General features: G+C 46.2%; 1 protein-coding gene across 2 annotated transcripts in view; it reads right to left on the reverse strand.

Annotated features, from left to right (window-relative positions):
* Window positions 1–6,541: 6,541 nt before the first annotated feature.
* Window positions 6,542–25,251, reverse strand: part of SPOP (speckle type BTB/POZ protein) — a 67,028-nt gene continuing 48,318 nt past the window's right edge. For both annotated transcript variants that reach the window (XM_047845814.1, XM_047845815.1), the window contains exons 4-10: window positions 23,755–23,906; window positions 23,497–23,624; window positions 16,957–17,134; window positions 13,879–13,934; window positions 13,296–13,418; window positions 9,109–9,251; window positions 6,542–7,788 (exon numbers count right to left, since the gene is read on the reverse strand). In XM_047845814.1, coding sequence (XP_047701770.1) covers window positions 7,644–7,788; window positions 9,109–9,251; window positions 13,296–13,418; window positions 13,879–13,934; window positions 16,957–17,134; window positions 23,497–23,624; window positions 23,755–23,906 — 925 coding nt within the window. In that variant the 3' untranslated portion in view covers window positions 6,542–7,643. The remainder of the gene's footprint in view (window positions 7,789–9,108; window positions 9,252–13,295; window positions 13,419–13,878; window positions 13,935–16,956; window positions 17,135–23,496; window positions 23,625–23,754; window positions 23,907–25,251) is intronic.

Genomic DNA, 25,251 nt, shown 5'->3' on the forward strand with positions numbered 1-25,251 from the left:
GTTCATACATTCAACAGCCTCCATGTGGATTTCTCAAGGCATCTCATGATCAACAAGGAAGATGAAATCAATGATCCTATTTCCCTCAAGCCTGTTTATCTTCCCATCCGCCTCTATCTTGGCGAATCCAGCCTGCTCACCTCTTCATCTCTACTCTGTCCGACGCCGTCATCGGGTTCTGCCAAACCTGCCCTCTAAATCTCGGATCTTCTAAGTCCGCTGCCTCCCTGTGCACGTTCTGTCAGCTCTTGCCTTCCACCGTCCCCACTGCCAGCATTAACTTTTCTATACTCTCGCCAGACATCTTATTAAAATGAAATCTTGTCACCCCCTTCCGCTTAAGACTCTCCCACGATTGCCCACCAGTGTCAATTAAGGGCCTAAATCCTAAATGTGACCTGGGGAGGTCCTCCCTGCTCTGGCATCTTAACTCACTGCCACACTTGTCCATGCTCCGGCCCCCCAGCCTTCCGTGCTCCCGGAGCACATCGAGCTCCCTCCCGACTCAGGGCTTGATGTGTGCCGTTTCTTCGTGCCTTCGGTGCGGAATGTTGCCTCTCCCACCTCACCAGGCTCCAGCGCTCCATCCTTTGGCTTTCGCTTCAAAAGCTGCTTTGGGAAGCCTTCTGGATCTCTCAGATTAATTCCCCACTCACAGGCTCTCACGGTGCCCCACACGTTTCTTTCACAGCGCTCGGCATAGTTTGACAGCACGTTATCTGTGAGACTGGTAAGGACACTCTTTCCTCAGAGACTCTAAGCTCCACGGAGGGCAGGGAGCAGTTCGTGTAACCCACTGTCCACCCCTAGAAACCAGTGCAGTCCCTGGCACATCGTATGCGGAATGTATAAATGAATTACTGGCAAAGAAAACAGAAGAAAATTCATTCTTAAAGGCCAAACCAAGGCAAGGTTCTTAAACTTAGGTCACCGCGGGAAACCCTGGGTTTACACCCAGGGTTTATACCCATACACCCATTGGTATGCTGACCGCTCTCAAAGGCCTTTTTCTCTCTTTAGCTTTGTTTGTTCAGAGGTAATGGGGACAGGAAGGATCTTCAGTGGAGATCGCATCCCCATGAATGATGGCAGATTCTAAGAGATAATGTTGTCAGGGGATATGCCTATTTTTCATTAGTGTTTCAGTAAAATACTTACAATACTGACAAGAGGTAGAAAAAAAATGTTTATTTACCCAGAGAAATTCAAATGTGTCATATGACTATGGGTCCATGTATTAATGTCAATCTATCTATAGATTTTTTTTTTTATTTATTCTGAGAGAGAGAGAGAGAGAGAGAGAGAGCGAGCATGAGCAGGAGAGGAGCGGAGAGAAAGAACCGCAAGCAGGCTCCGCGCTGCCAGCGTAGAACTCAACGAGGGGCTCAAACCCACGAACGAGAGGTCATGACCTGAGTTGAAGTCGAATGTTTAACCGACTGAGCCACCCAGGCGCCCCCTACCTATAGATTTCTTAACGACATGGGTTGGAACTGCGTGGGTCCCCTCATATGCAGATCTTTTTTTGATACAGTGCATTATATTTTCTCTTCCTTTAGAAAAAATTTTTAGTGTTTATTTTTGAAGGAGAGAGAGACAAGAGTGTGAGCGGGGGAGGGGCAGAGAGAGAGGGAGACACGGAATCGGAAGCAGGCTCCAGGCTCTGAGCTGTCAGCACAGAGCCCCACGCGGGGCTCAAACTCACAAACCGCGAGATCATGACCTGAGCTGAAGTCGGACGCTCAACCGACTGAGCCACCCAGGAGCCCCTATATTTTCTCTTATGATTTTCCTAATAATATTCTTTGCCCAAGCTTACTTTATTGTAAGAATACAGTATATAATACACATACAAAACATGCTAATCAACTGTTGATGTTATTGGTAAGGCTTCTAGGCAACAGTAGGATATTAATCATTAAGTTTTGGGGGAGTCAAAAGTTATATGCAAAATTCTGACTACTACACAGGGTGCCTCTACATCCCTTGTTGTTCAAGGGTCAACCGCACTTCATTTTGCCATGAAGCTAAATGCCATTAAAGCATTTTCCAGTGCTATGGGATACCAGGAAATGACGGGGCACACTGGAAACCACACCAGTGGTGTGCTGGAGCTGGTTCACACTGGCTCTCTAGGGCCGACCGTTGCACGTTCAGGAATTTTGAGACCTGGCTGTAAAAGAGCCAATTAACAATTAAATTATACTAATGTACAGTTAACAGCAAAGGTAACACTCAAAATTCATCTCTCCCTAGCTCTTTCGTGCTTTACCATGGCCTACGCTCTTGAGGTTCTAGACGTCCACCATATCTACATGGCGGAAATACGAGGCAGCAGTGAACTGCGTGCTTTCCAGCTCCGCGTCCGGTAACGTCACCTCGGACGTTTGAAACGGGCCACGGTGGGAGTCTTTAGGCCATGGAAACTGGCAAAGCTACCATGACATTTTGGGGAACCGAATGTTGTAACTTTGGTAAGCTCACCACTGAACCAAACTACTGGCTCCTTAAAAACATCTGAAAGGTCTAGGGCGTGTGAAGCAAACTTTTACTTGCAAGACGGATAGGTGAAGAAGTATAGCAACGTATGTGTGTCTAAATTTAGGAAACCATTCTCAAAATTGTGTAAGGGCTGAAGGTGATTGTTTTCTTCTTCAACTTAAAACTGCAGTTATTCTGCATACATCTTATTACAAATATCAGTTACTAAAGTGTCATTTTATGGAACAACCTGTACACCATAACTTCAAGACAAAAATAAACGTGTTGACTAAATTGAGACGGAAGTTCTTAAGAGTGGGTGGGAGACATTCCTCCTCTCTCTCCCTGCCAAACTTCTGCAAAGAGTAGCTTATAGTCATTCTATATTTGCTTACCTTCGCATCAGTCTTGGCTTCTGCCTCCTGCCTCCGCCATTTGACAGAAGCTGCTCTAAGGTAACAAAGGACTTCCTTACCGCCCAGTTCTAGTCTGCTGTTCAGTCCTCAATGTCATGACCTCTCTGCGTTGTTTCTGAGGGCCCCTCCCCTGCCTCCTCCATTAGACGGAACTCACAGAGCGTCCTCCACCCCAACCCTAGCCTAGCACAAGGTTTGGCACCTTCCAGGTGCTCGGCCCTTGTTTGCTGAATCACTGGCCTGAGTGTTCATCCCTGGGACCTTGGACGTGACTGTTCTTTACTTGGCTGGATGCCTGTTTGCTCAGACATCAAGAGAGTAAACCGCGTGGGGGGCCCTTTTTTCCCTTTGGTTTGTCAAGAGCTCACCTGTAAGGGTTTAAGAAAGCCAACGCTCTCCCCGTTTCTACTGGGCTTTATGAGCAGGTGTGTGTGCCCTTCACTGCCAGGCAGACTCTTGGATTTCCATTTCCTCTCTGGGCCCTGGGCCTAAGCCCCAAAGCTACTCCTTTGCCTTCTGTTGTTTCTTGGCTCAGAGCCAGGTTGAGTGACCTTGAGGAAGCCACATTATCACCTTTGCAAGCTATACGATTGGGATGAAGGGGAACCGCGCAAGACAAGCTGGCAAGTGCTCAAAACTCCTGTGAGATCTGTAAACCGTGGGTCCCGATGCCACGTTGCCGTACTTGAGTTGTGCATATTTTATCTTCATAACGTGTTCCCCCTAGAGTTGATCCCCTTCAACTCCTTAATCATTTCTGTTGCTGGTGCTGAATTCCCTCAAGTCTAAAATTCTTTTCTCCTAGAGCTGCAGGAGTCGGAAGCAAACAGTATTCCAGATGCCACTTTCCACTCCCAACATTACGGGATTTACAGAGGGGGAGTGATCATCTTGCTAATGGCTTAGCGGCATAAAGATCCCATCAGTCAACAACATTCAAGTTTCCGCTCTCATCCGGAGGTCAAAGCTTCTGGTTCTCCCAGCTCATTATCCCAAACACTGATCTTCCTCCATCGGCTTTCTCGCTCACTGCCTCCGTGAGGTGTCCCCCTGTTGGGTCAAAGGCCCCCACGTGGTGCGGTCACCTCTGAAATTAAAAGGGGGAACACACCTCCACCTTATGCAAACGCGTACACAGAGAGCAGCCCAACGATCCTCACCTGAATGTTAGATTAGTCAGCAGGCCATTAGAAATGAATCTAAATGATGTAGGGCAGAGTTCAGCGAGAAGTCATGAGATAAAGGAAACACACGGGGCCCGGGCTGATTAAAAAGATAATTGGTTGTGGAAAATAAGGTTGGGTTCCAGCCAAGACTTTGTCTTTGACGAAGATAAACCGACGGATCCAGTACAGTCGTGTTGGGGGAGTCAGCTGCTGTGCTTTTGGAGGAGTTGAGGAGCCGGAACAAAGCAACAGTTTCAAAGTGCGGCCCCGACTCCCCCTCTGTTTGTTTTTCTGCTCATAAACATACAAGCTGTTTCCTTTCATCTGTACAGGCTCACACAAGACGGAGAACCCACAATAGGTTTCAATCAGATTTACAAATGGATGTGCAGGATGGGGAAGCCAGAGAGATCTTTTGGCCTAAGAAAGGGTCTCCATGTCCCCGGCTAGAATTAACAAAACAAACAACGACAACAAAGAGGAGTCTCTCTACAGACCTGAAAGGCCAGCCGACTCACCAGTGACAAAGAAAAGAGAGGCCTCTCTTACCTGAATTGTTAAAACCCATAAAGGTGTTGGAGAGGCCCCACGGCAACACAGAGAGGTTTCATCTCCGCAGAGGGAATGGGAAAATTTTCCACGGATGGCGAGATACAGGGGGGCTGACAACAGGGAGGAGGAGGGGAGGTGGGGAGCGATGCCAGATACTCGATTTGGGCCTGAAACCATAACTCCAAAGGTTCTGTGAAACTACTTGCCTGAAATATTGTTTTGATAAATAAGCCTATACCCTTGTGGAATTGAAATCTCCAACTGTTCCACTGGCACGGACATCTCTGCGGTGACAGCACATGCCCCAGATTGTGGAGTTAACTTGAATTAAATTTCAGATGTGGGGGAGCTAAGGGAGGGGGTGGCGGCAGTGGGAGGTTTATGAACAGTATGCTGGGGCTCTGATGTTGTCATAACCAGATGGCTTCAACTGTATCAGTTAAACAAAAACAAACACGTCCAGAAATAATATCATAAGGACAGGAGAAGCGCTGAGCAGCCTCACCTGTACCCAAAATCCTAACAGCTGTGTACCCACAGTAAAGCCCACATTGAAAATTCCAAGAATATTGGGAAATCCCAAAGAGACCTTCGTCCTGACAGAAGCTCGGTGCCGGGACTGCCTCCTCCCCGAGGACATATTCCCTGAACCACCGGCCCCCAGCCCCCCAGCTTTCTACGAACCAGGAGGAAAGCAAATCTGAAACCGAGCCGGTCTTCCTGGACTCTCTGAAGAACAGGCCGGCAGAGGCCTCTTTCTAGAGCTTTGCTCTCGCTTTTCCCTAAGAAGGAAGCTTTCACTCAGATCTCGTACCTAAACTTTTCAGAAATGGAACTTCCTCCGGTTACTTACATAAGCTCTTCAGGGCACTACATCAGAAGAATTGTCGCTCATGCCAAGACACGCTCTGAGGCATGTCACTTGACTTCCCTGGGGGTCCACTCCTCTTTGCTATAGAACGGGGAGGTGCTATCATCACGTGGCGGTTGGGAAGTGAAATGCTGTACGTGAAGGTTCACCGAGAACAGGAGAGCTGAGCGAGTGCAGTGGCCCGAGAGGCCATGTGGGTAGAGGTGTGTTGGACCCCTGGGCCCGTGCGCCGACCCGGAAAGTGAGGATGAGGCGGCACAGGGCCGCGGCCACAACACGGAGAACTGGGCACTTCCTCACGTGACACTCAGGAGGAAGCTGAGTCATACAACGGAGTGGCTTCTAACGAGCAGATCCTGTGCTCGGTTATACCGATACCAGAGCAAAGCCAGTCCACTCTCGGACTGGCAAGGTCAGTGGAGACTGCGAGACCTGCAAAGGCCAAAGTCACTGGAGGGAAAGGGAGGGTGGGATATGTTGAGTCTCCCGTCTAAGGTCAAACAGCACACACCTCGGCCACGTGGCCAATGCATTTTCCAGAGAATCCCACCGTCCTGGCCTGTCCGACACTGCTGTCAGAAAGGCAGAGGAGCCCCGGAGCGTTCTTGTGAGCGCACTGGGAATTCGGGCATTAACTCTTCTGGAAACACATCAAGGCAGTGACAGAACCAGTCAGCGATAATAACTTCCCTTTATTTCATCTCCACGTTCGTGTCCCCTTGATCTTTTTAGAATTACCTAGGAGAAGGGAGACTGGGACTCAGGTGTTAGAACACGTAGGGCGTAGCCCCCTCCCATTACTTGCCTCGGCAGAGGTGGGAGCCTGATCCCTCATCAGGATGTGGACTGTGGGACAGATACTCAAGACAGACAAGACACCAGGAGACGCTGGGAGCTCACGGAGGAAGCTCGAGATCAGGGAGACGCGACAAATCCCCATCGACGGACATTTCAAATATCATCTCTGCAAGTTAAGGATCAAACGAGGCCTTACGGAACTCAGACCCACGAAACCAGCCAGGTGAGTGGAACAAAAGACCAGAGATACCACACGGTACAAAATAGTAATTATTTATATTTTCAAAAAGAAAAAAATTAACATTTGGAAGTTGTCCCCTGTAGGAAAGGGGTGAAGTGGAAGGGACGGGACTGGCTCCTCTGCAGGTGGCAAGTCAGGTGCAAACAGCTGAGCAATCTGGGCTGGGATTCTTGTCACACGGCATTAATAATAAAATCTCCTCTTCTTTTTGTTCTGTTTTTGTTTTGTGTTTTGTTTTTTTAGAAAAGGGGGGGGGGAGGGAGGAGAAATAAAATCAGAGAAAAAGGCCAAAAAACATTTTCCACAATATCTAAAAACCGAGAACCACGTTTCTTGTCAAGACAGTAGGAATTCTGGATGAATTGTTTTTTCCAGTTTTCAACACCAATAAAGGTTTTTTTGCAAAAGCCACCACATCAGACACTCATCTTCCAGCTCAGATAACCTCCTTCCCCTTTCGCCTTCACTTGTTTTTCATGAAAGGATAAAAGGATGTATTCCGTTCTCGCAAACAGTAAGTGCTAACAAGAGGGCTCTGCTGACACACTCGCACGGTGGTGAAGAGCTTTCACAAACATCCAAGTTTCCGCACAGTTGGATGGACTACGATTTCTCTCAACATAAATACTACCTGGGATCCACAAACTGATTTTTGAGAAATTCTGCAAAGATCCTTTCTTCTTGCCTTTTCTTTTCCCTTCTCTTAAAACTAAATGTCTTTTTTTTTTTTTTTCCTTTTTGCTCCAGGCACCTGACGATTTGTTCTGCTCAGTCAGATGCAGACAGGTTTCTCCGAAGTGCCACCGCCGGGACGTCCTCAGGGTCGGCGCCTAAACTGAATCCCCACAGTGTCAAACTCGGCCGGGCCAAAGGGAACACAGTGACGCAGCAACAGGGTTTTCATTAGGTTGGACAGCCCCAGGCCCCGGGCCCTTCCCTCCCCCCGTTTCCCCCAAGGTTACTTAGTGCTGTTTTAAAAGTCTGGGGGCCACGATGCAGTCTTTCGCCCCCGCAACGAGTAAAAGCTCCACAGATCGCGCTGTCTACCCGGTGGTCACGGGCAGCAACAGCGGCTGCTGCTTCAGGAAAATGAACGGAGTCTTACAACAGGCAGGATCTTAGGACTGCTTCAGGCGCTTGCGTGGGGGTCCCAGGAAAGGGCACTGTGCTGAAGCCAGAGAGCGGTACGCCTCAGCCACCAAGTGGGGATGTGACACCACCATCGACTTCCACCCAGAGGTCTCCAGGACATCCGAAGCGTGACTAGGAGGAACGTGGAGAGACGGGTTACCAAGGGCACGCGAGCAAGAGGGAGCAAACGGCCACCTGGGCGGTCTAACTTCCCGGCGGCCACCGCAAAGGCTGTCTCTGCCGAACGCTTAGGCAGAACCCTTAACGTACGCTGAGTTCGTCAGACAGCGGGCCGACGGGTGACCGGGCTGTGGCTGCTGCGACTCTGAAATCCTGGGTTTTGAGCCCCTCTGCTCTCAGATACAAAAGGTGAGATGTTCCTCAGGCTCTTCTCTGCTTTATCAATGCTCTTGAGACTGACTGGTGACGCTGCTGATACAGAGAAAGAGCAAGGACTCTCTCCGTCAGGCAGCTCTGAGCTCCTGAGCTTCCGTGTGGCTCTGCCGTTTTCTAGTCCCTGACCACAGAGCAGATCACGGCCTGGGGCCTGATGGCTCAAAAAGGAGGGGATCATAACCACACTCTACGGACCGGTTAACATCTAAAAAGCACCACGCCAAATGTCCAGCACAGAGCGAGCGGTCCCTAGAAGGAACATTTAAGGGTCTCTTCTCTCCCACTTTTGCCACGACTGGTCAACTCCTTTGAAACAATCTTATAAACAGACTTAGTGGAAGCGGATTCCTGTTTTGGGGCATTTTCTGTGCCGAGTAACGTTCACTCATCTACCCGGCAACCTCTTAGACCCGCCCGAGCCCAGAACTGCTGCTTGTGAGGGTTTTTTAAGGCCTGCTTCCCCTCTTTGGGTTTTCCCTAACTTTTGTTCTGCAACGGGCGAGAGAGCCAGGACATGCCCCACTGAGAATTACTGCAGAAAGTAATACGGCCAGGTCACTTATCGTTCGGGTGAAGGAACAGATGTACTGGAACGAACACTTCTTTCTCCGAACGGTATTTAACAACCTCAACTACTGATTACCCCTTCCGTTTGTCCCCATTCCACAATCCACTGTTGGGTGCATTTTACTAACTCCTACAAAACATACTTGGGTTCTCCCAGAGATCTACATGCCCTCTATTAAAGCCTTGAGTGTGCAGCGAGGACACTGCTGTTTGGGGGACACAGCTTTTCCAGGCCAGCAACTTATCGTTTTCATCATTTCCCATCACTGCGAGGAAGTAAGATGCCTCACTCACCAATCGCATTAGCCCCGGGAGAGCAAAACCATCTTCCAAACTGTCAAGCTGGAGGGAAAGATGAAAACCCTCTACTTACTACTAAAAGGGGTTAATGAAGCTACTTGCCCGTTTTCCTCACTAATTCAAAGTCTTTCTCGTCTCTCTAGCTACCCCAACTATCTTGAAAGAACATCTTTGAAGATGCCAACTCACTAGTTGATGAAATCCACTGCCTGAGTTTTCAACTGATCCGCGCTGTGGAGGTCAGCCAGGATGAGAATTTCTGCGGCGTTCTCCACGGAGAGGTTACTGCAGAGGGCATCCTCACACATGACCTTCAAACGCTCCAGGGCATACTGTAAAACACAAGCGCCGCGGCCGTCAGAGCGGGAACGGCTCCGGCTGCCGCTACTGAAGCCGTTTTCTTCAGCTGCACCATCATGGATTCCTGAACAAAACCGCACGGCCCGTGAGAAGGCTACTACTGCAATTATAAAACCTAACCATGCCCCCAAGGCTGGAATGAAGACAGCTGAAATAATGTGCCTGGCTGCCATTCAAGTCCTCAAGTCTGCCTATTAGAAAGATGGCAATTACAGAGTAGACCCCCAACCTCAAGTTCACCCTGCCCCAAGTGGGATGCAAGTGTTCCTTAGACCACCGCCACCCACCCTCCCTTACCACGAGGCATAAAACTCTGCTTCAGGCCAACAGGACATCACGTTTGGCATTTCTGCCATCCTTTATTCGGAGCCAAACTAGGGCGAGGCACAGCCCTTTCTACGCGGGCACGGTCACCAGCCCGGCGGGGAAGCCCAACGGGCCCATCAGGCTGTGAAAAGGAGCCCTGCAGTGACTTTCAGCAGCGTCTGCACCACTAGTTGGGCCTCGATGAGGGTCAACCCAAGGCCTCCTTTGAAAGAGAAAGGGATAAATGGGTCCTCTTTACTGGGGCTGAAGTTAAGATTCTCAGGGCAGAAGGACAAAGTAACAGAGACCCTGGATCCTGTTCCGATCTAAAAGCTTCCTATTTTCCAGAGTAAAGGGTATATATGTCCCGGAAGTGAAGGTCTAGGTTAATACTGGGCACATCTGACCTAGCTGATCTGTTCTGATGCCGCTGGACTACATGCTCTCAAATAGATTATGAACATAACTAAGGAACTTCAGCAGCAGGGAGGAAGGGATAAAAGGAGGCACAAAATAAAGTGTAGTTAATCAGTTCACAGGAGAATGGTTTGCTTTATGGGCAGCCACGGTCTCTGTATAGGTCCCACCTTGAGGACCTCAGAACGCAATGACACAACACTCCTTGAGGCCGAGTCGTGGCAGTCAGACCAAGATAATTTCATTTTTACGAATCCTGGGTGAGGAGGCATATCTGTTGGCACTGTGATCTCCTGCAGCCAAAAGAGAGTTTCATTGGTTTTGGTGCAGCTTTAATTTTTTACATTTGAGTAACTGGAAAACAGTTTCCATGGAAAACAGGAATGACACTAGACAAGCAAGAAATGAGGTGGCCGTTTTTGTTTTAAAAGGCTGCAAAAGGTTGAGTAGATGGTTCAGTCTTTATACAGTGCTGCACAGAACATTCCTCTTACCCTTTCTCGATGCCTTCTTTTAAAAAGGACTTTTACTGTGAACAATTCTGATCCCTACTGCATAATTAGACAAAAGTAGCCATTCTTGTCCCTTAAGGGACAAAGTTTTTTTTTTTTTTTTTTTTCTTAATTATGCTTCTGAAAAACCTGCCTAATGGTTGTACTTACCCAAGAGATCGAAATTGTGTCTCCCAGGCCTGGCCGACGTGTTTTGTTTTGTTTTTGGTCTAATTACACATGTCCCCAGGAGACTGGAAAGGCTCAGAAGAAGCTGTTTCAGCCTCTTGGGTAAATTCTAGATGTTTAGATCCTTCCATGAAGGATTTCTTATTCTGTTTTCCTGAAGCTCACAACAAGGTGCAAAGGTAAAAATATTTTAAAATAAGCTTGGCGCAGAGACTGTCTAATGGGAAATTCTGAATGGAATTTGAAAATGCACCTTCGCTTACTTCTCATTCACAAATTTAAAGCACTGCTGCGATTCAATTACTTTATCTTTTAAAACTGTAAGTTAATGGCACTGTACTGAAAATACCATCCACAGAAGGTCAATTCAGGCTGATCCCCGCGCTCCGTGCGCTCACAGGGGCTTCCCCGGTCGGCTCTCTGGCCGAGGAGCAGGAATGGACACCCAGGAATGCCGCAGGTGTCAGACCCTGGCTCTGAGAATATCCACCGCTGAGCCTTGGTATTTCCGTCTAAAAAGTGGGCCTTTTGATACTGCTCGTCCTTACGGGAGCTAGAAGACGAGAGGGATAAACAATCTGGTGCGTGTAAACTTCACCGAAAATCAGAGGGCGGGTGAGGCACACTCATTATAAACTCATGTGTATAAAAAGCTGTGTCTTCTGCTTCCCCAGAGTTCACAGTGTGTATTTCTTATTGCCTCCACTGAAAGCAAGATTCCTGTGGTCAGAGCTGAGCTGGCTAGACTGGGAGGGCATGGCATGTTCACAGTGCTTAACTGTATTAATAAAATCTCGAAAGGTTGATAAGAAGGATACAGCTATTATTCAATCGTTTTCATCAGTAGCACCGATTGGGTTTACATGCCTCATCCTCCTCTACAAACACTCCGAAGAGCGGATCAATAAAGATAAAGCTTCCACTGTAAAAACAAGTACTTCCTCTGTTCCCAAGGTGCAAAGCAAGGTGGAAGGAGACTATTCCTATGGGCCAATCCCGAGAAGGCTCTAGTGCCCTTCGGTCTGAGCCAGCTCTGCCCTCGGATGGGTGCTGCAGCATTGTGGCAGGAAGCGGCAGCACTTCCGGCAGGGAACCGTCCTTCTCACAGGGTCTACTGCTGGCCAGGTTTAAGGCCTTTTAAGGAAAACTTTCACAGGACGAATAGCCACCCAACCCCCCAGCTTGTATTTCCTCAGACCGCAGGGCCTTGGAGGACAGGTTACCGAGCTCTTTCTGATGTATCTACACAATGAAAGTCAGTCTCCCAAAGTGTGTTTTGGGGGCCACTAATCCCCACCGGTCCCTGAAGGAAAGGATTCCAGGGTTAACTATATTAGAGAAATGCTATCATATTCTTTTAGATAACTCACAGCGCACATTAACATAGTAAAGATTCTGAGAAATCCTGCAGTGAGACAGCAACACACAAAAACCTCAATATGACTTGTTTAAACTCAGTGCTTCATTAACATTTCCCCCCAACCTTATTTTGAGAATCACTGGCCTGTTTTGGTCATCACCTTATTTCCTTGATTCGAAGACCCATATTTTAATTTTCACACTTTAATAATTCTCAAATTGAAGTGTATCTTACAATCGACACACACGTTTATTACAGTAGTATTTCTTTTTTCCCAAGGAGCGACCCATCATCTCGTAATTCTGAATATGGTATATTTCAATAAATACCTAGGTAGAAGTTGAAAATGCCAACCACGACCCTGAGCAAAAGATTATTCTCTTGTTGACAAAGTTGCAAAGAAAGTTAAGGAACTCAGGGGAGGTAGGTGGGTGGAAGGATGAAACCGGTGACAGAGGTGAAAGAGTGTGCTTGTCATGATGGGCGCAGGATGACTTACGGGAGTGTTCAATTACGGGACTGTACACACGAAACTAATATAACACTGTATGTTAACTAACTGGAATTAAAAGGAAAATAAAATCACTCACTGTTTAGAAAAAAAAAAGTTAAACTCCAGAACACTTCATAAATTATAAGGCTAAATCATAAATCCAAATGTTAGCGTCACCTAAAACTTCAGTATCACTGTGCTTGTATGTAATCACAACAGTGAAGGGAAGAGAGGTAAACATCAGACTTATCCTTTTTTACAATCAGGGTGACCATGTAGTTTCCTTCATTCAAAGCAGGACACTTTGAAAGATAAAAAGGGTTCTACCAATAATTGTGTTGGCGCCCACGTGTAACGCAGGACTGTCCTGGCCACACTCAGACACAAGTTCATCTGATGTACTACGTAACGCAGCCGCCCAGTGATGAAACTCAAAAGGTCACAAAAAACTCCTCCTCTTGTGGTTATTTTTCTTGTCCTTCCCTTTCTTTTCTTTTGAGAGAGAGAGAGAGAGAGAGAGAGAGAGAGAGAGAGAGCGCGCGCGCACGCACATGCGTGCATGTGCTGGGGAGGGGCAGAGGGAGAGAGAGAATCTTAAGCAGGCTCCGTCCAGGCCCAGAGCGGAGCCTGACGCACGGCTCAATCCCATGACCATGGCTCGATCTCATGGCCATGAGATCGTGACCTAAGCCAAAATCAAAAGTCGGACCCTTAAGCGACTGAGCTACCAGGCGCCCCTATTTTTCTATTCTTATCTCACCTTGTCAGCAGCTGCCAGCAAATCATCAGCCATTTTGTCGAGGTTCGGAGCCTTCCCCGTGTAAATGAAGCACATCATTTCCTTAAAAACTTCAGGCTCCACATCATTGATTTCAACCCGATTCTATGCCAGAAAAACTAAAAATGAGAAACATTCCAACAGAACAAAACCCCCAAACAATTTTCATGACTTTAAGCTCCGGTGGGAGTAAGGCGTGTATCATCTGAAACCTAACACGAATGGGCAATCTCTCTCTGCCCTACTTCATGAGAACAGCTTTTCCTCCTATCCTATGGACCACCTTTACCCTCTCAAATACAAGAGTTTTTTTTTTTTTTTTTTGGACTTTTTCTGAGTGGAAACACCTGTCTAAAACCCTCCCTCCAAACTGGATGATCTACCTGGGACACAGTGAGTTTGCTTTACTTAGAATGCTTCCGGACCACCTCTCCCTGCTCTGAGAAAGTGAGAATGCTACGCCATTTTAATAACACGACTGGAAAAATAAATCTGGTGTCAAATTAGGAAATCATCTGGATCTAGCCACCTAGCTACAAAGACATATCTTCACTCCGTCACATACCTTTTTGCTCTCCTCCATTTCATGTTCAAACATGGCACTAAAAACTGGAGAACGAGCTACAAAGTGAAAGGGGAACAGAGACAGATAAGGTTATCACACTGAAACCTCTTGGTTCTTCTGTTATGAAGAGACCACTCTGTTTCCTGTCCCATTGCTATAGGAAAGGGTCTTAGCCTCAAATTGTATCAGAATAATAAAATTCCTTTCTTCTTCTATTATACCAATAAGCAAATAATAATACATAAGGGGGAAAAAAGAAACCAATACTTTCTTCTCTTTTTCTTTTTTAAATGTTTGTTTATTTGAGAGAGAGAGAGAAAGAGAGAGTGCACGATCACATGCATGCATGCAGAAGGGGCAGAGAGAGAGAATCCCAAGCAAGTCTCACACTATCAGCGCAGAGCCTTACATAGGACTTGGTCACACGAACTGTGAGATCGTGAACTGAGCCGAATGCTCAACCAACTGAGCCACCCAGACACTCTTTTTTTTTTTTTTTGCTTTTTAAAGATTTTATTTTTAACTAATTGCTACACCCAACATGGGGCTTGAACTCACAACACTGAGATCAAGAGTTATATGCTCTAGTGACTGAGCCAACCGAGTGTCCTGAAATGACTTGCAAAATAATTTCTCATTAACTCCATTCCAACCACTCATTTGAAGCAAATGACCTATGCTGGATGACAACGATCTCCTCTGGGTAGACGTGGGGATTCAAATGGAAGATCCTTCATGTTTTAATACCCGGATTTTTGCCTGAAACCATGACACCGACTTTCTCCAGTTCCAGGGATCACGCGGCAAGGAGGTCAAGAACAGGGCTCGAAGGCATCCATTAACTAGAAGAAGTGCATGCTTGTGGATGGCAGGTTGTCTGTTCCTTCAAGCCATGCATTCACATTAGAGATGATAATGCCCCAAAGAGGCAAAAACAATCTTACAACCACTTGTGGCCCTTCAAAACTCAACCCTTCCTGACAAAATCTTAATCTTCGGTATTTACTGTCTCCCATTAGGAATAATTTGGGTTTTTTTTTTCCCCTTGGAGGACTGGGGATAGTGAAAAAAGGTGAGAAACGGTGTTCGAGGCCATGCCCACTGTAGTCTGATGAACGTGGACAAACAAGTCCACTTAATTTCAACCATGAAAGTGATAAAAGGCCTAAAAAACTCAAATTTTATCATGTTGCCCAATAAATCGGAGGTTTTGGCGAAAGCTGAGACTACCCATCTCCACCTGAGAGGAGGACCAGACGGAATATGTAGTAGAACTCTGAGCCAACAGGTTACTTGAACGCTGGCCTACAGTTTCTGTCCGCAAGAACTAATTTTGGATCTGTCATTTTCTAACCACATTATCTTGGGCAAACCACTCAACCCTCTGAGACTCAATATTTTAGTCTATTCCAAAGAGATATTCGTTCTCATTGCTTTTATTTCAGAAGGCTCATCAACTGTAAGGTGCTAAAATACTTCACAGAAGTTGAAGATTAAAGGGTTGGTGCTTTTAGTAAAAAGGGAAGGGTCCGAGCAGCAACAGGCTTAGAGGGTCTTCGGTGGCTAGACAGAAACTGAGGCTATGCGAATAAATAAAATCACTTGGGGGGAAATAAGTAGACGAAAAGAGAACTGAGGCGGACCCTTAGGGACACCAGTGTTGACAGGGATGCGTGAAGAAGAGGGAGGCCACATATCAGAAGTAGCCAGAGCACCAGGAGGAAAAACCAGGAGAAAGGAATCAAGTACTATATGAACTAAGGAATCCCTCAGATTTAGGAACTAGCAGGTCACAGAACTTTGGAAAACTGCTTTCGTGGCATGGAGGTGAACTGAGGATAAGTGGGAGGAAAGAAGTTGAGACAGTAAATGTGCTAACTCAAGAAGCTCAGCTCTATTTAAAGAGAGAGAGAGAGAGAGAATAAATGAATGAATAACTAGAAGGAGAAGCCCGAGCCTGTCTGCTTCCAGGCTGGGGGTAAACAGGCAATTGGAGAAAGAGAAACCCAGCAAGGGTATGACTGGCAGAGTGAGGCTTCTGAGAAGGCGGCCTGTGATATGAAACAGAAGTTGAAAAGATAGGCTGCTTTGGCCATAAGGAAGAACACCCCCCCACGGAGAGCGCAGGGAGAAGGCAGGTAAGGCGACAGACAAGAGCGGAGGGAGAAGGGCCTCAATATTCTCTCAGCAGCGGCAGCGGCAAGCATCTCTTTTAGGAGCTGGAGATCGAAGGAGACCAGTAAACAGTCTGAAGCATCTATTGTTATGAAAAAGAAAGGGAGCGGTGTATCTGCAGAAGAGCTCCTGACGGTGCCAAGAGCCTAGCCGAGCTTGGAGACGCTAACCTAAGAGTTAATGACTTCCTTTGGCAATACACGGTAACACCTAGTTGCGAGCAGGAACAGGAAGACGGCTGGATTGAGCCAGACTGAGGTTTTGCCAGGTGTGTGTTTTAGAACGATACTGCTGAGAGTCTCGGTAAGAAATTTGCTGCCTGAAAGTTCACGTGACTTCCTCTTATGGCTTATGGTCTGAACAGAAGTTTGTGGCTGACTGCTATGCCTTCGTGGGAGGTGAAGTCAGTGCTGCCTTATCAGGGGCTGTTCTGTGTCAGTCTTTCTGGTCTTAAGGACCAAGGGCCTCTTATGAGAGCAAGACCTGATCTTCCAAGTCATTCTCATTCTCCTATAGCATAGTCTGTACTGCAGGGAGGGCTAACACTCCAGGGCTGGGGGACTTAGCCAGACAGTGGTTTGGTCCTGGGTCCAGAATCTTCTCCATTACGTCCTAAGTCCCTATCTAGGGGCTAACGCCTGCTCTTTACCGGCGTTTTGACATCTACCCTCTAGGTACAAAGGCATTCAATACACATCATCATCCACTGCTCGACAGTGGTGACCTAATATGGACAGTAGTCTTCTGGGTTATGACGACTCACGTCCCCACCATAAAAAAATACATCTAGTGGCAGTTTTTCTGCACCAGTTCGAGAAAGTGACGTTATTCAAAAGGTGATTATGCAGCCACGGTTTTTCTTTGTTTCACCAAAACTAAAGCTTCCCATGAATAAATACCAACCTGCCAAGATAGCTTTGTGAGCCTGGAACTCCTGGCCAGCAACGCACAGACAGCAGTCTGTGAACCGGGAGTTCTCCCACAGTCCTCCCAGCTCATCGGCCAGCCGGCACTCAGGGACCTTCACCATATTCATAGTGTTCTGGCCAGAAATGTTGACGGAATCTTGCACCACACTCACCTGTGAAAGACAAGGAAATCTAGTCCAAAGGTTCTGTTACCAGGAATTTTCTTCCCAGCAGGAAGAGAGATGACTTTTACCTCGATGCTGTAGTACATTCAGATACAAACGTTCGTCATGTTCTCTTGAAACCACCTCCACAAATGAAGGCTTTATCCTGTGGATCAAGTAATTTCCAATCTGCCGCGATCATACTTACTCTACACCATCCGAAGACGAGAAGCACAAAGCCCCACAAATCTCCTTCTCCTCCAACTGCTAATAAGCTCCACCTCCCCTGCCCTGAAAACCTGGGCAAAGCCACAGGGCGGCGGGGGGAAGGAGACACGGGGGAACGGGGACACTGACCTAAACACGTATTAAACCTCAAGTATTTACCTTATTCTGCCTTAAGCAAAAGGTCAAATACAAAGAACTCCTACAGAAACTACCACTTAAAACTCTCTAGAAGCAAGAATCTGATAAGCCTGAAAGCACTTTATTTTAATGAGGTCTGGACCACGAAAATAAGATGCAGCCTCTATTGGGCCTGGTAAATAATTGGCGCTTCCTCACAGAGGTTAGCCTAATAAACAGAACTGGGCTTGGGAAGGTCTTCCCCAGCAGTGATAGCTGGGTGGGTAGCCCACACCATTTACACGCTTTTACTCGGTCCTTTGTGACGATGACATACAAGATGGCTGGCTCCAGCTAGACATGCACTTACTGCTCTAGAACAGACTGAGGGCCACAGGTTGACGGAGGGATCCAACCTGCCACGACGACTTCAACAGCAGTGTGCTTTAACTAGCTGAGTGAACTGTTCGGCCTAGATAAAAACCCAAGTAACTTCCAAATGGGTCAGTGAAACTCAGATAAATCTGTTAGGATACCAAGTACAAGGATCTATACATCATACAGCATCCCAAAATAAACGGAAGCTACCAAACTGAAGGTAAGGCAGATCAGTCTTCTGCCTAACCACCACTGCTATGCCTCATCTCCATCGTATGGGGTTAGGAATGTTAATATAAAGCCGAATTCACAAACCTTGAGGATCGGCTCCTCACTCTTGCTACTGCTATGAGTTAGATGAGAAAGACAGCTCAAGGAACATCCTAAATGACCCAAGTTTCTCTCACCCTTCAAGATGCAAGTTACCCCTTAAATGCAGTCACAAACCCAGAGGGAAAATGAACGCCCCATCCAGGTGACCCGTAGTCTCTTTTGCACAGGAGTGAGATATTTACTATCAGCTCAAGAAATTTAGTCATTTGTTTAAAACTAGCCATTGTGATCTCCAGCAATGAAGCAGCCAAGTTAATCAATTATGAATGTACTTAACGTTTGTAGCACATTTATCAGAGCCAGATTATAACGTTATTTTAATAGCTCAGGACCCAGCACAAACTACCCCACAGAGATTCTCTCTTGCCCTAAGACCTCTAGTTTGGTCTAGCCACTTTCTCATACTAACACCAAAAGTAGAAGTTTCCTGTTTCCAGTCATAGCCTGGAAATAGAGATTAAAAAAAAAAAAAGAAAAAAAAAAAAGAAAAAAAAAAAAGGAAAAAGAAAGGAAAAGACCAATTAAATCCGACTTCCTCATTGGGAAAGGCTGGAACGTCTTGGGATGGTCAATGAAGGGAACGGAGAACGCTTCTGGCCGTGGGTTCCTAAGCTTAAATTAAACCAGGTTGACAGGAGCCCAGAGTCATTCACACTTGATGGCGATTTACTAGACTGGGTAAAATGAATTGGCTAGAGCTAAGCTGAATTCCGAGCTACGGTTACCGGCGGACCCTCTGCTGGTTGGATGTGCGCTTGGTAATGAGGGAGGCCCAAAGACTATGACTTGTCTCGCTGGGGCCATTCCTCCCTCCAGACACAGACAGGAACACAGCAGGAAGGAGAATGTACCTTTACTGTCTGAGCCAGACTTGTGCTGTAGATATATGGATGCCTGGAGTCTCCAGAGCTCTGAATGTCTGGCACCTCTCACCAACATTAAATACGCTTAATTAAAAATAAATTTTAAATGGCATTCACAAATGAGTCTTCAGAGTCCAAACTTTCAACTCAGGAAGGGATTGTTTTCCTCTGCAAACGATGATGCTAAAATGAGACCATTTTGAGAAAAACTAAAGATTTTTTTTTTTTTGTTGTTAATGCCTGTGAAGTCGACTATGGAGACTCATTCAGAATTGCAGCTGTGAAGATGACGTGACGGTGACATTTATGTCGTCTTAGAAATGACTGCATGAAAATGTCTCAGGAAGGCTGTATACCCCTCTATGTTTCAAGTTGTAAACGGGCCTCACTTTTAAAGTCGATTCCTCTTCTTAGAGAAGAAAATTCCATAAAAGACTAAAGGCTGTGCCAATTCTTGTACATTTTATCTAAACATAAAAAGTCAAGGTGAGACCAATGGAAATGTATCTTGAAGCTTCTATATAATGATAACAACCAAGGAAACAATAGGCTGCCGCACAGAGATGGTCTGTGGCAGCAGCATTACTTCTAATCAAAAGACCGGCAACAATCTAGACACGCGCCAAGAAGAGAGCACGAATAAATAAACTGTTGCATATTCGTTCACACAGCACACTACTACAGAGCACTAAAAATGAAAGAACCCTAGTTATACCCGCCACATAAAGACATTTTAGACACACGATGCGAAGAAAGCAACGTGACCTACGTGACCTGCGTACGTTCTGGCACCATTTTTATCAAGGGCACAAACAAGCAAACCTAAACAGGTCGCTGTTCAGGCACACAAATGAACAAGGGGATGATAATCTACAATCTGAAACAGATCATCCTCTGAGTGGGGATGAGGCCCAGGGGAGAGGGGAGAAGCACACAGGCCAGTTCCGAGTTACTGGTGACGCTGTTGGGTCGGGTATTAGGTTTACAACATTATGTTTATAACCTGTAATAACGTTACATATTAAATCATCCGTAGGTCAAGAGCACTCAATATTGGCGTTATCATACAGTTCAACCAATATCTCCGGACCATCCACTAATAAGATGATAGAAAAGAAAAACAGACCCACATAATTTAAAATTTGGTCAAAATACATATTCCCGGGGCCATGAGAGGATATTCTATGTTTGAGAAGGAAAGTGCTATTTTAAGACTCCACTAGGGTCTAGATAGTTCATATTTGGTATTTCATTCATATGGTGTTTCGCATTTCAACTTTAATTGCAACATTACAGACAGACACCAGAATCTTCTACCTGTCAGAGGCACACACAGTAAGAGAGGGATATATGCATTTTTATGGTTTATAGCTATCCGTTTTCAATATAAACAGAGAGAAGAATCAATAGAAGCTGAAACACTTCACGGAGATTTTACTGTGAACCAAATTATTAAAGGGAAAATTAAAAGCGTACAGCCTCCACGAGCCTTTCATCGCCAAAGTTGACTGTCTCTGTTAAGAAAACGTGGTAGAGCCCACGCTTCCTCGGCCGAACGGCATTCGGCTCCGCGTGGCTCCGCGTGGCGGACGAGAGGGGGGAACGTGCAGCTGCCACGGCCCGACACTAACTTGCTGTACAAGGTTAGGAAAAATTACCTGACCTCCCTAGGCACTGCTTCTCCCCCCAGTAACGCGAAATGAAGGTAAGAGAACTAATCCGGCTCCGAGGATTGTGATGAGAGACAATTCAGGGAATGCTTTGAAAATGCTTCCAAATGCGTTAACTGAGCCATAGCGACTTGCAAGAATCGTCCCATTTCCTAATAGACAAGAACGTCACTGAGAGGTGAGCCCAGTGTGGCGCATTATAAACGAGACTGCTCGTTCAGCGATCTAGTTCCATTTAAATGTTCATTAACCGCTGAAATAAAGCCCAAAGACCAACGTGATTCTCAGCCTTTCACCTCAGGATTCCCTCGTGTGGCCTCTAGGAACAGCCAAAAGAATCCACGGAACAGCCGTACTTTTGTTACCAAGATGCAATAAGCTCGCTTATAAATAATCCACCGACCGATAGGAGGGAAGTACCCAGGCCAAAGGCCGAGTGACGAACGGAGCGGTGGAAGACTCATAACCTAACTCTGTATGTGGACATCGACTGCATAAAAGCCTCTGAATAATAAAAAAATACTAACTAAACCAATGATACATAAAATAAAAATATGAACCAAATACCGGTTTATAAATAATCCACTGACAAAAGGGAGCGACAGGTCAAAAGGATAGAGTGTGCGGCAAAGAATGATGTAGCTTCGAAAAGCACTAAGAACTCAGATGAGCTGCAGACATTTTTAAAACCCACACATCCAACACACCCCCCCACGCAACCGTCTTGCAATGCTGAATGCTACTAAGTCCGCGGAGAGCCTGGGAACAGAAACGAGTCTCACTAGGCACAAGCCCAAGTATGAGAAGCAACACTCAGCACCTGTGGCCAACAGAGAAGTGTGAGCGGAACAGATGGCACACCTGGTTCGATGGGAAGAAACCGATGGCATCAGCAGAACTCAGCAGACGTTTCCCTGTTCAACATCTCCTCATTTCCAAAGTGTCATCTCACTTCCCTTCGAAGTCAGTAAGACAAATCTAAACTTAACCACAGGATTTCTCCTAAGAGAATTTCATATGGGGAAGTGAAGGGAGAGAATTTCATATGGGGAAGCAAAGCCTTGGACTTAACCACAGGGTAAGAGACTGCCAAGTGAGGGCAGGCCAATTGGTTTCCAAATCGAGAATGGCGATACAGGGGTTGGAGTAGCTGGAAGGGATTTGGGGGGATGGGCTGGAAGGGGGAGCAAAGCAGAAGAGGCTGGACCGACTGTGGACTGGAAAATGTGGCAATAAAGGTTGAGGCTTTGCCTAGAACACCAGAGGCGATATTTAGAGATTTCTCTTCTTTCAGAGAACAGTTCAAAGACTGGCTTTCGTTTCCAAAAGAAAATAGAATTTTCCACTACTTTAAAATCTTTCTGAAATATAGGTCTCTAAGAGAGGTAAGACTAAATTGATGGTCTTAACGTTTCATAACATCAAAGCTCATACAAAACCACCTAATTGTTCTCATTTTTTCACCAGGGCAACTGAGCACGATCTGTAAATAATAGGACTTACACAGAATACAAATTTCAAGTTCACAGACAAAAACAACTGCAACATTTTATGTATTTACAGAGAGGCCGTCACTCTAGTATTTCCTTCTTTTACTTAGCAATGAGAAAGGAGAGGAGGTAGCTATTATGCGACTATTTATGTATTTAGTGCAGTCCTTTAATAAACTATGCGTCCAACGTTTTCTAATCCCCAGCAACTACTCTGCAGAAACACTCCGCGAGCTGTGACCGGGGAGAGAAGCTGGCGACTGCTGGCCAGGCCTCTTCCACAAAAGGGCAGGATTCCGAAGGGACACCCTGCCCCACTGTGCAGGTGGTGATAAGCCTTTGGACCTGTCGTTAACTCACGGTGTGAACCTACCATTATGACAGAGCACACTGGCAGTCGGGGAACTTGCCTGCACCCTCCCCGTGAAAACACAGTGGTCACTCTCAAGTGGTGCCGCTCAGCAAGTGGTTCTTGACCATACAACGCATAGGGAACACAAAGATCCCATCCGACTGGAGGCTTCATTCGTTTGTGACTCTGAGTTTGTGAGGACCTTAAATACACTGATAATGACATGAAATGACTGACTAGTATATGCTTATTAAAGAAACCACTTTCTACCTCACTCTCACTTTGGGATTTTTACTTCAAGGCTTCTCCTGTAAACCCAGAAAGGCTCCTGGGTCACTGGTGAGAGAAGGACCCTCCTGGCTGACTACACGGAACTCGCCTAGCCAACCACGAGTTAGAGAGCTATACCTACCCTTCACCCTGGAAAAAATGGTTCTCACCTTCCTAATTTCACAACCACTCCAGCAAGACAAAGTGATATACCCAACTCCTGGCAAGAGTCATCCAGTAGAGCAGAAAAGGAAAGTGACTTGGAGTCAAACACAAGTAGCCTTCCCACTTAAGAAGTCGGAAAGGGTAACGGGACAAGTATATATATTGAGTTGCTGGCCCTTCTCCTCGGCTTGCAGCATCGGCCCTTCCAAATTCTATCTGCAAACACCCGCAATGAAAAAGCCAGAATCCTGACCCAACCAAGTCAAAAATCACTCCTACCAAGATGGTGCACCATCTTTGTTTTTAAGAACGGCAACGAGCAGAAAGCTGAGGTGCCCAACAAGCCCGAAATCACGACAGTTTCAATCACAGAAGTAACACTTGGGTTGCGCCACACCACTTGGGGATTTTTCTCACTCTCCATCCCTGAAACAACATAATGAAGCCTACCGATTCCCAGCAGGTCTGGGAATTGCTTGTCTCACCGTGGGGTAAAAGGACTCACCTCACAGAAAAGGGTAAGCTTGTCATCAGGGAGAAGCCCGTTGGCCTCATCCAAGAGAAAATCTCTACGGATGAATTTTTTGAATCCCCAGTCTTTGCCTTGCACAAACCTATATGCCCGTTGACTCTCTGGAGTAGGAAAAAAAAAAAAAAAGTCATATTTAGGGTTACTCAGAACACAGATCAAATCTACAATTTGTCTGTGTATGCAGTTGCTTGATGTGAAAATAAAGAGTTGCATGAAGAGCAGAACATTTACCCATAGCTTTGGTTTCTTCTCCCTTGGCATTCAGGATGGAGAATTTGAATTTTGCCCGAACTTCACTCTTTGGACAGCTGACCAGTAACAGGTAAAGTGACAGGTAATCTTTGCTTTCTTCATCTAGCCCTTTTGGGTTTACTCGCAAACACCTGCCCAAAACAGACAGGGAAAAAAATATAGGTCAAAAGCATCCATGTTTGTAGGTTTTGTGACGTGACAGGAAATACAAAACATCTATTTCTTGAGAGAAGAAGATGTTAAGAGAACCAATCCAGGCCCCATAGCGGGAGATTCCGATTCAGCAGAAGACTACTTTGGGAACCACTGTTTGGGAGCAACCTGAGTCACCTTCTAAGGAGTAAACAATAAAAATAGAAGGGCATTCTAGAATCTGACACCACATCCCTTACATCTCTGCCTCTTTCCTCCAAATCACTCTTTTCTCCCCTGAAAACATTTGAAAACTGAGCCTACTTCCACTCTGTTCTAATCCTCAGTCTCAGGAAAGGCTGCCCCTTCTTTGGTCAGGACTATAGTGAAGCTATGAAAAACACAACGTTGTTGAGCCCTTTAATATCACCTTTGGAGAGAAAAAGCATTGCAAAGAAATGTGTGAACAGCACATAATCTTTTACAGACATTTTATCAATCTGGCAATAATATTCTAAGACTGAAATAAAGAAGGCAGTATGGAGGAAGCACAGACAAAAGCAAACTCCCATTCCACAGGATAGAGTTCCAAGCTAGGCTTCCAAAGAGAGTCAGAGATGACAATCTGTTGCCACTGAATCAAAACAAATTTCAGACAGAATTTAATAGGTTCGACTGAGTCAAGTTGTAAATGTCATTAGTTGATCTGCATGTGGTTCACACTGCTCCTACCACATACAATCCATAGGCCAGATGTATCCTTAGGCCCTGCCAGTGTTATGGCACCTCTCTCAAACAGGTGGCCCAATGCAGTGCCTCTCTAGGGTGTGCATATGCCATATACATCACTGTATGTTGTGCTCAAGATGCAAATTTAAACACAACGCCTAAGAATAAAGCGTTCTCTCAGTATCACCTAGTAATACACTGCTTAATGTACACAGCCAACAAACAATGCATGGACGGAGAGTTGTTTAACTCTTCGCTGGGTTATCAGAGATCAAAACTGGTGGCTCACACACGTGTTCCGGTCTTTGCAGCGAGCATATGGTTGTATATCCTTAGCTGCCGGCTCCTCAAGGGGACACGTGATTTGGATGGGGCTGACCTCCACGCTCCGATCATATTCCTCTTGCCACAAAGATTAATTGAGGGAACACAAACCTAAACCAGTCAGTGGATGTCTGACGTATTCTTGGCCACACAGTTAATTCAGAGAAAGTTCAAAGACTTTTGTCGAATGGCAGGTGTTACACCCGTGGCCACTGCCACTCATCCTTCAGCCACAAGGGTGAAGCCAGACTTCAGATGTTCAGTAAGTGTGGATAGCAGAGAGAGATGGGG

This window comes from Prionailurus viverrinus, unplaced genomic scaffold (assembly GCF_022837055.1).
Source record: "Prionailurus viverrinus isolate Anna unplaced genomic scaffold, UM_Priviv_1.0 scaffold_35, whole genome shotgun sequence".
Classification (NCBI taxonomy): domain Eukaryota; kingdom Metazoa; phylum Chordata; class Mammalia; order Carnivora; family Felidae; genus Prionailurus; species Prionailurus viverrinus.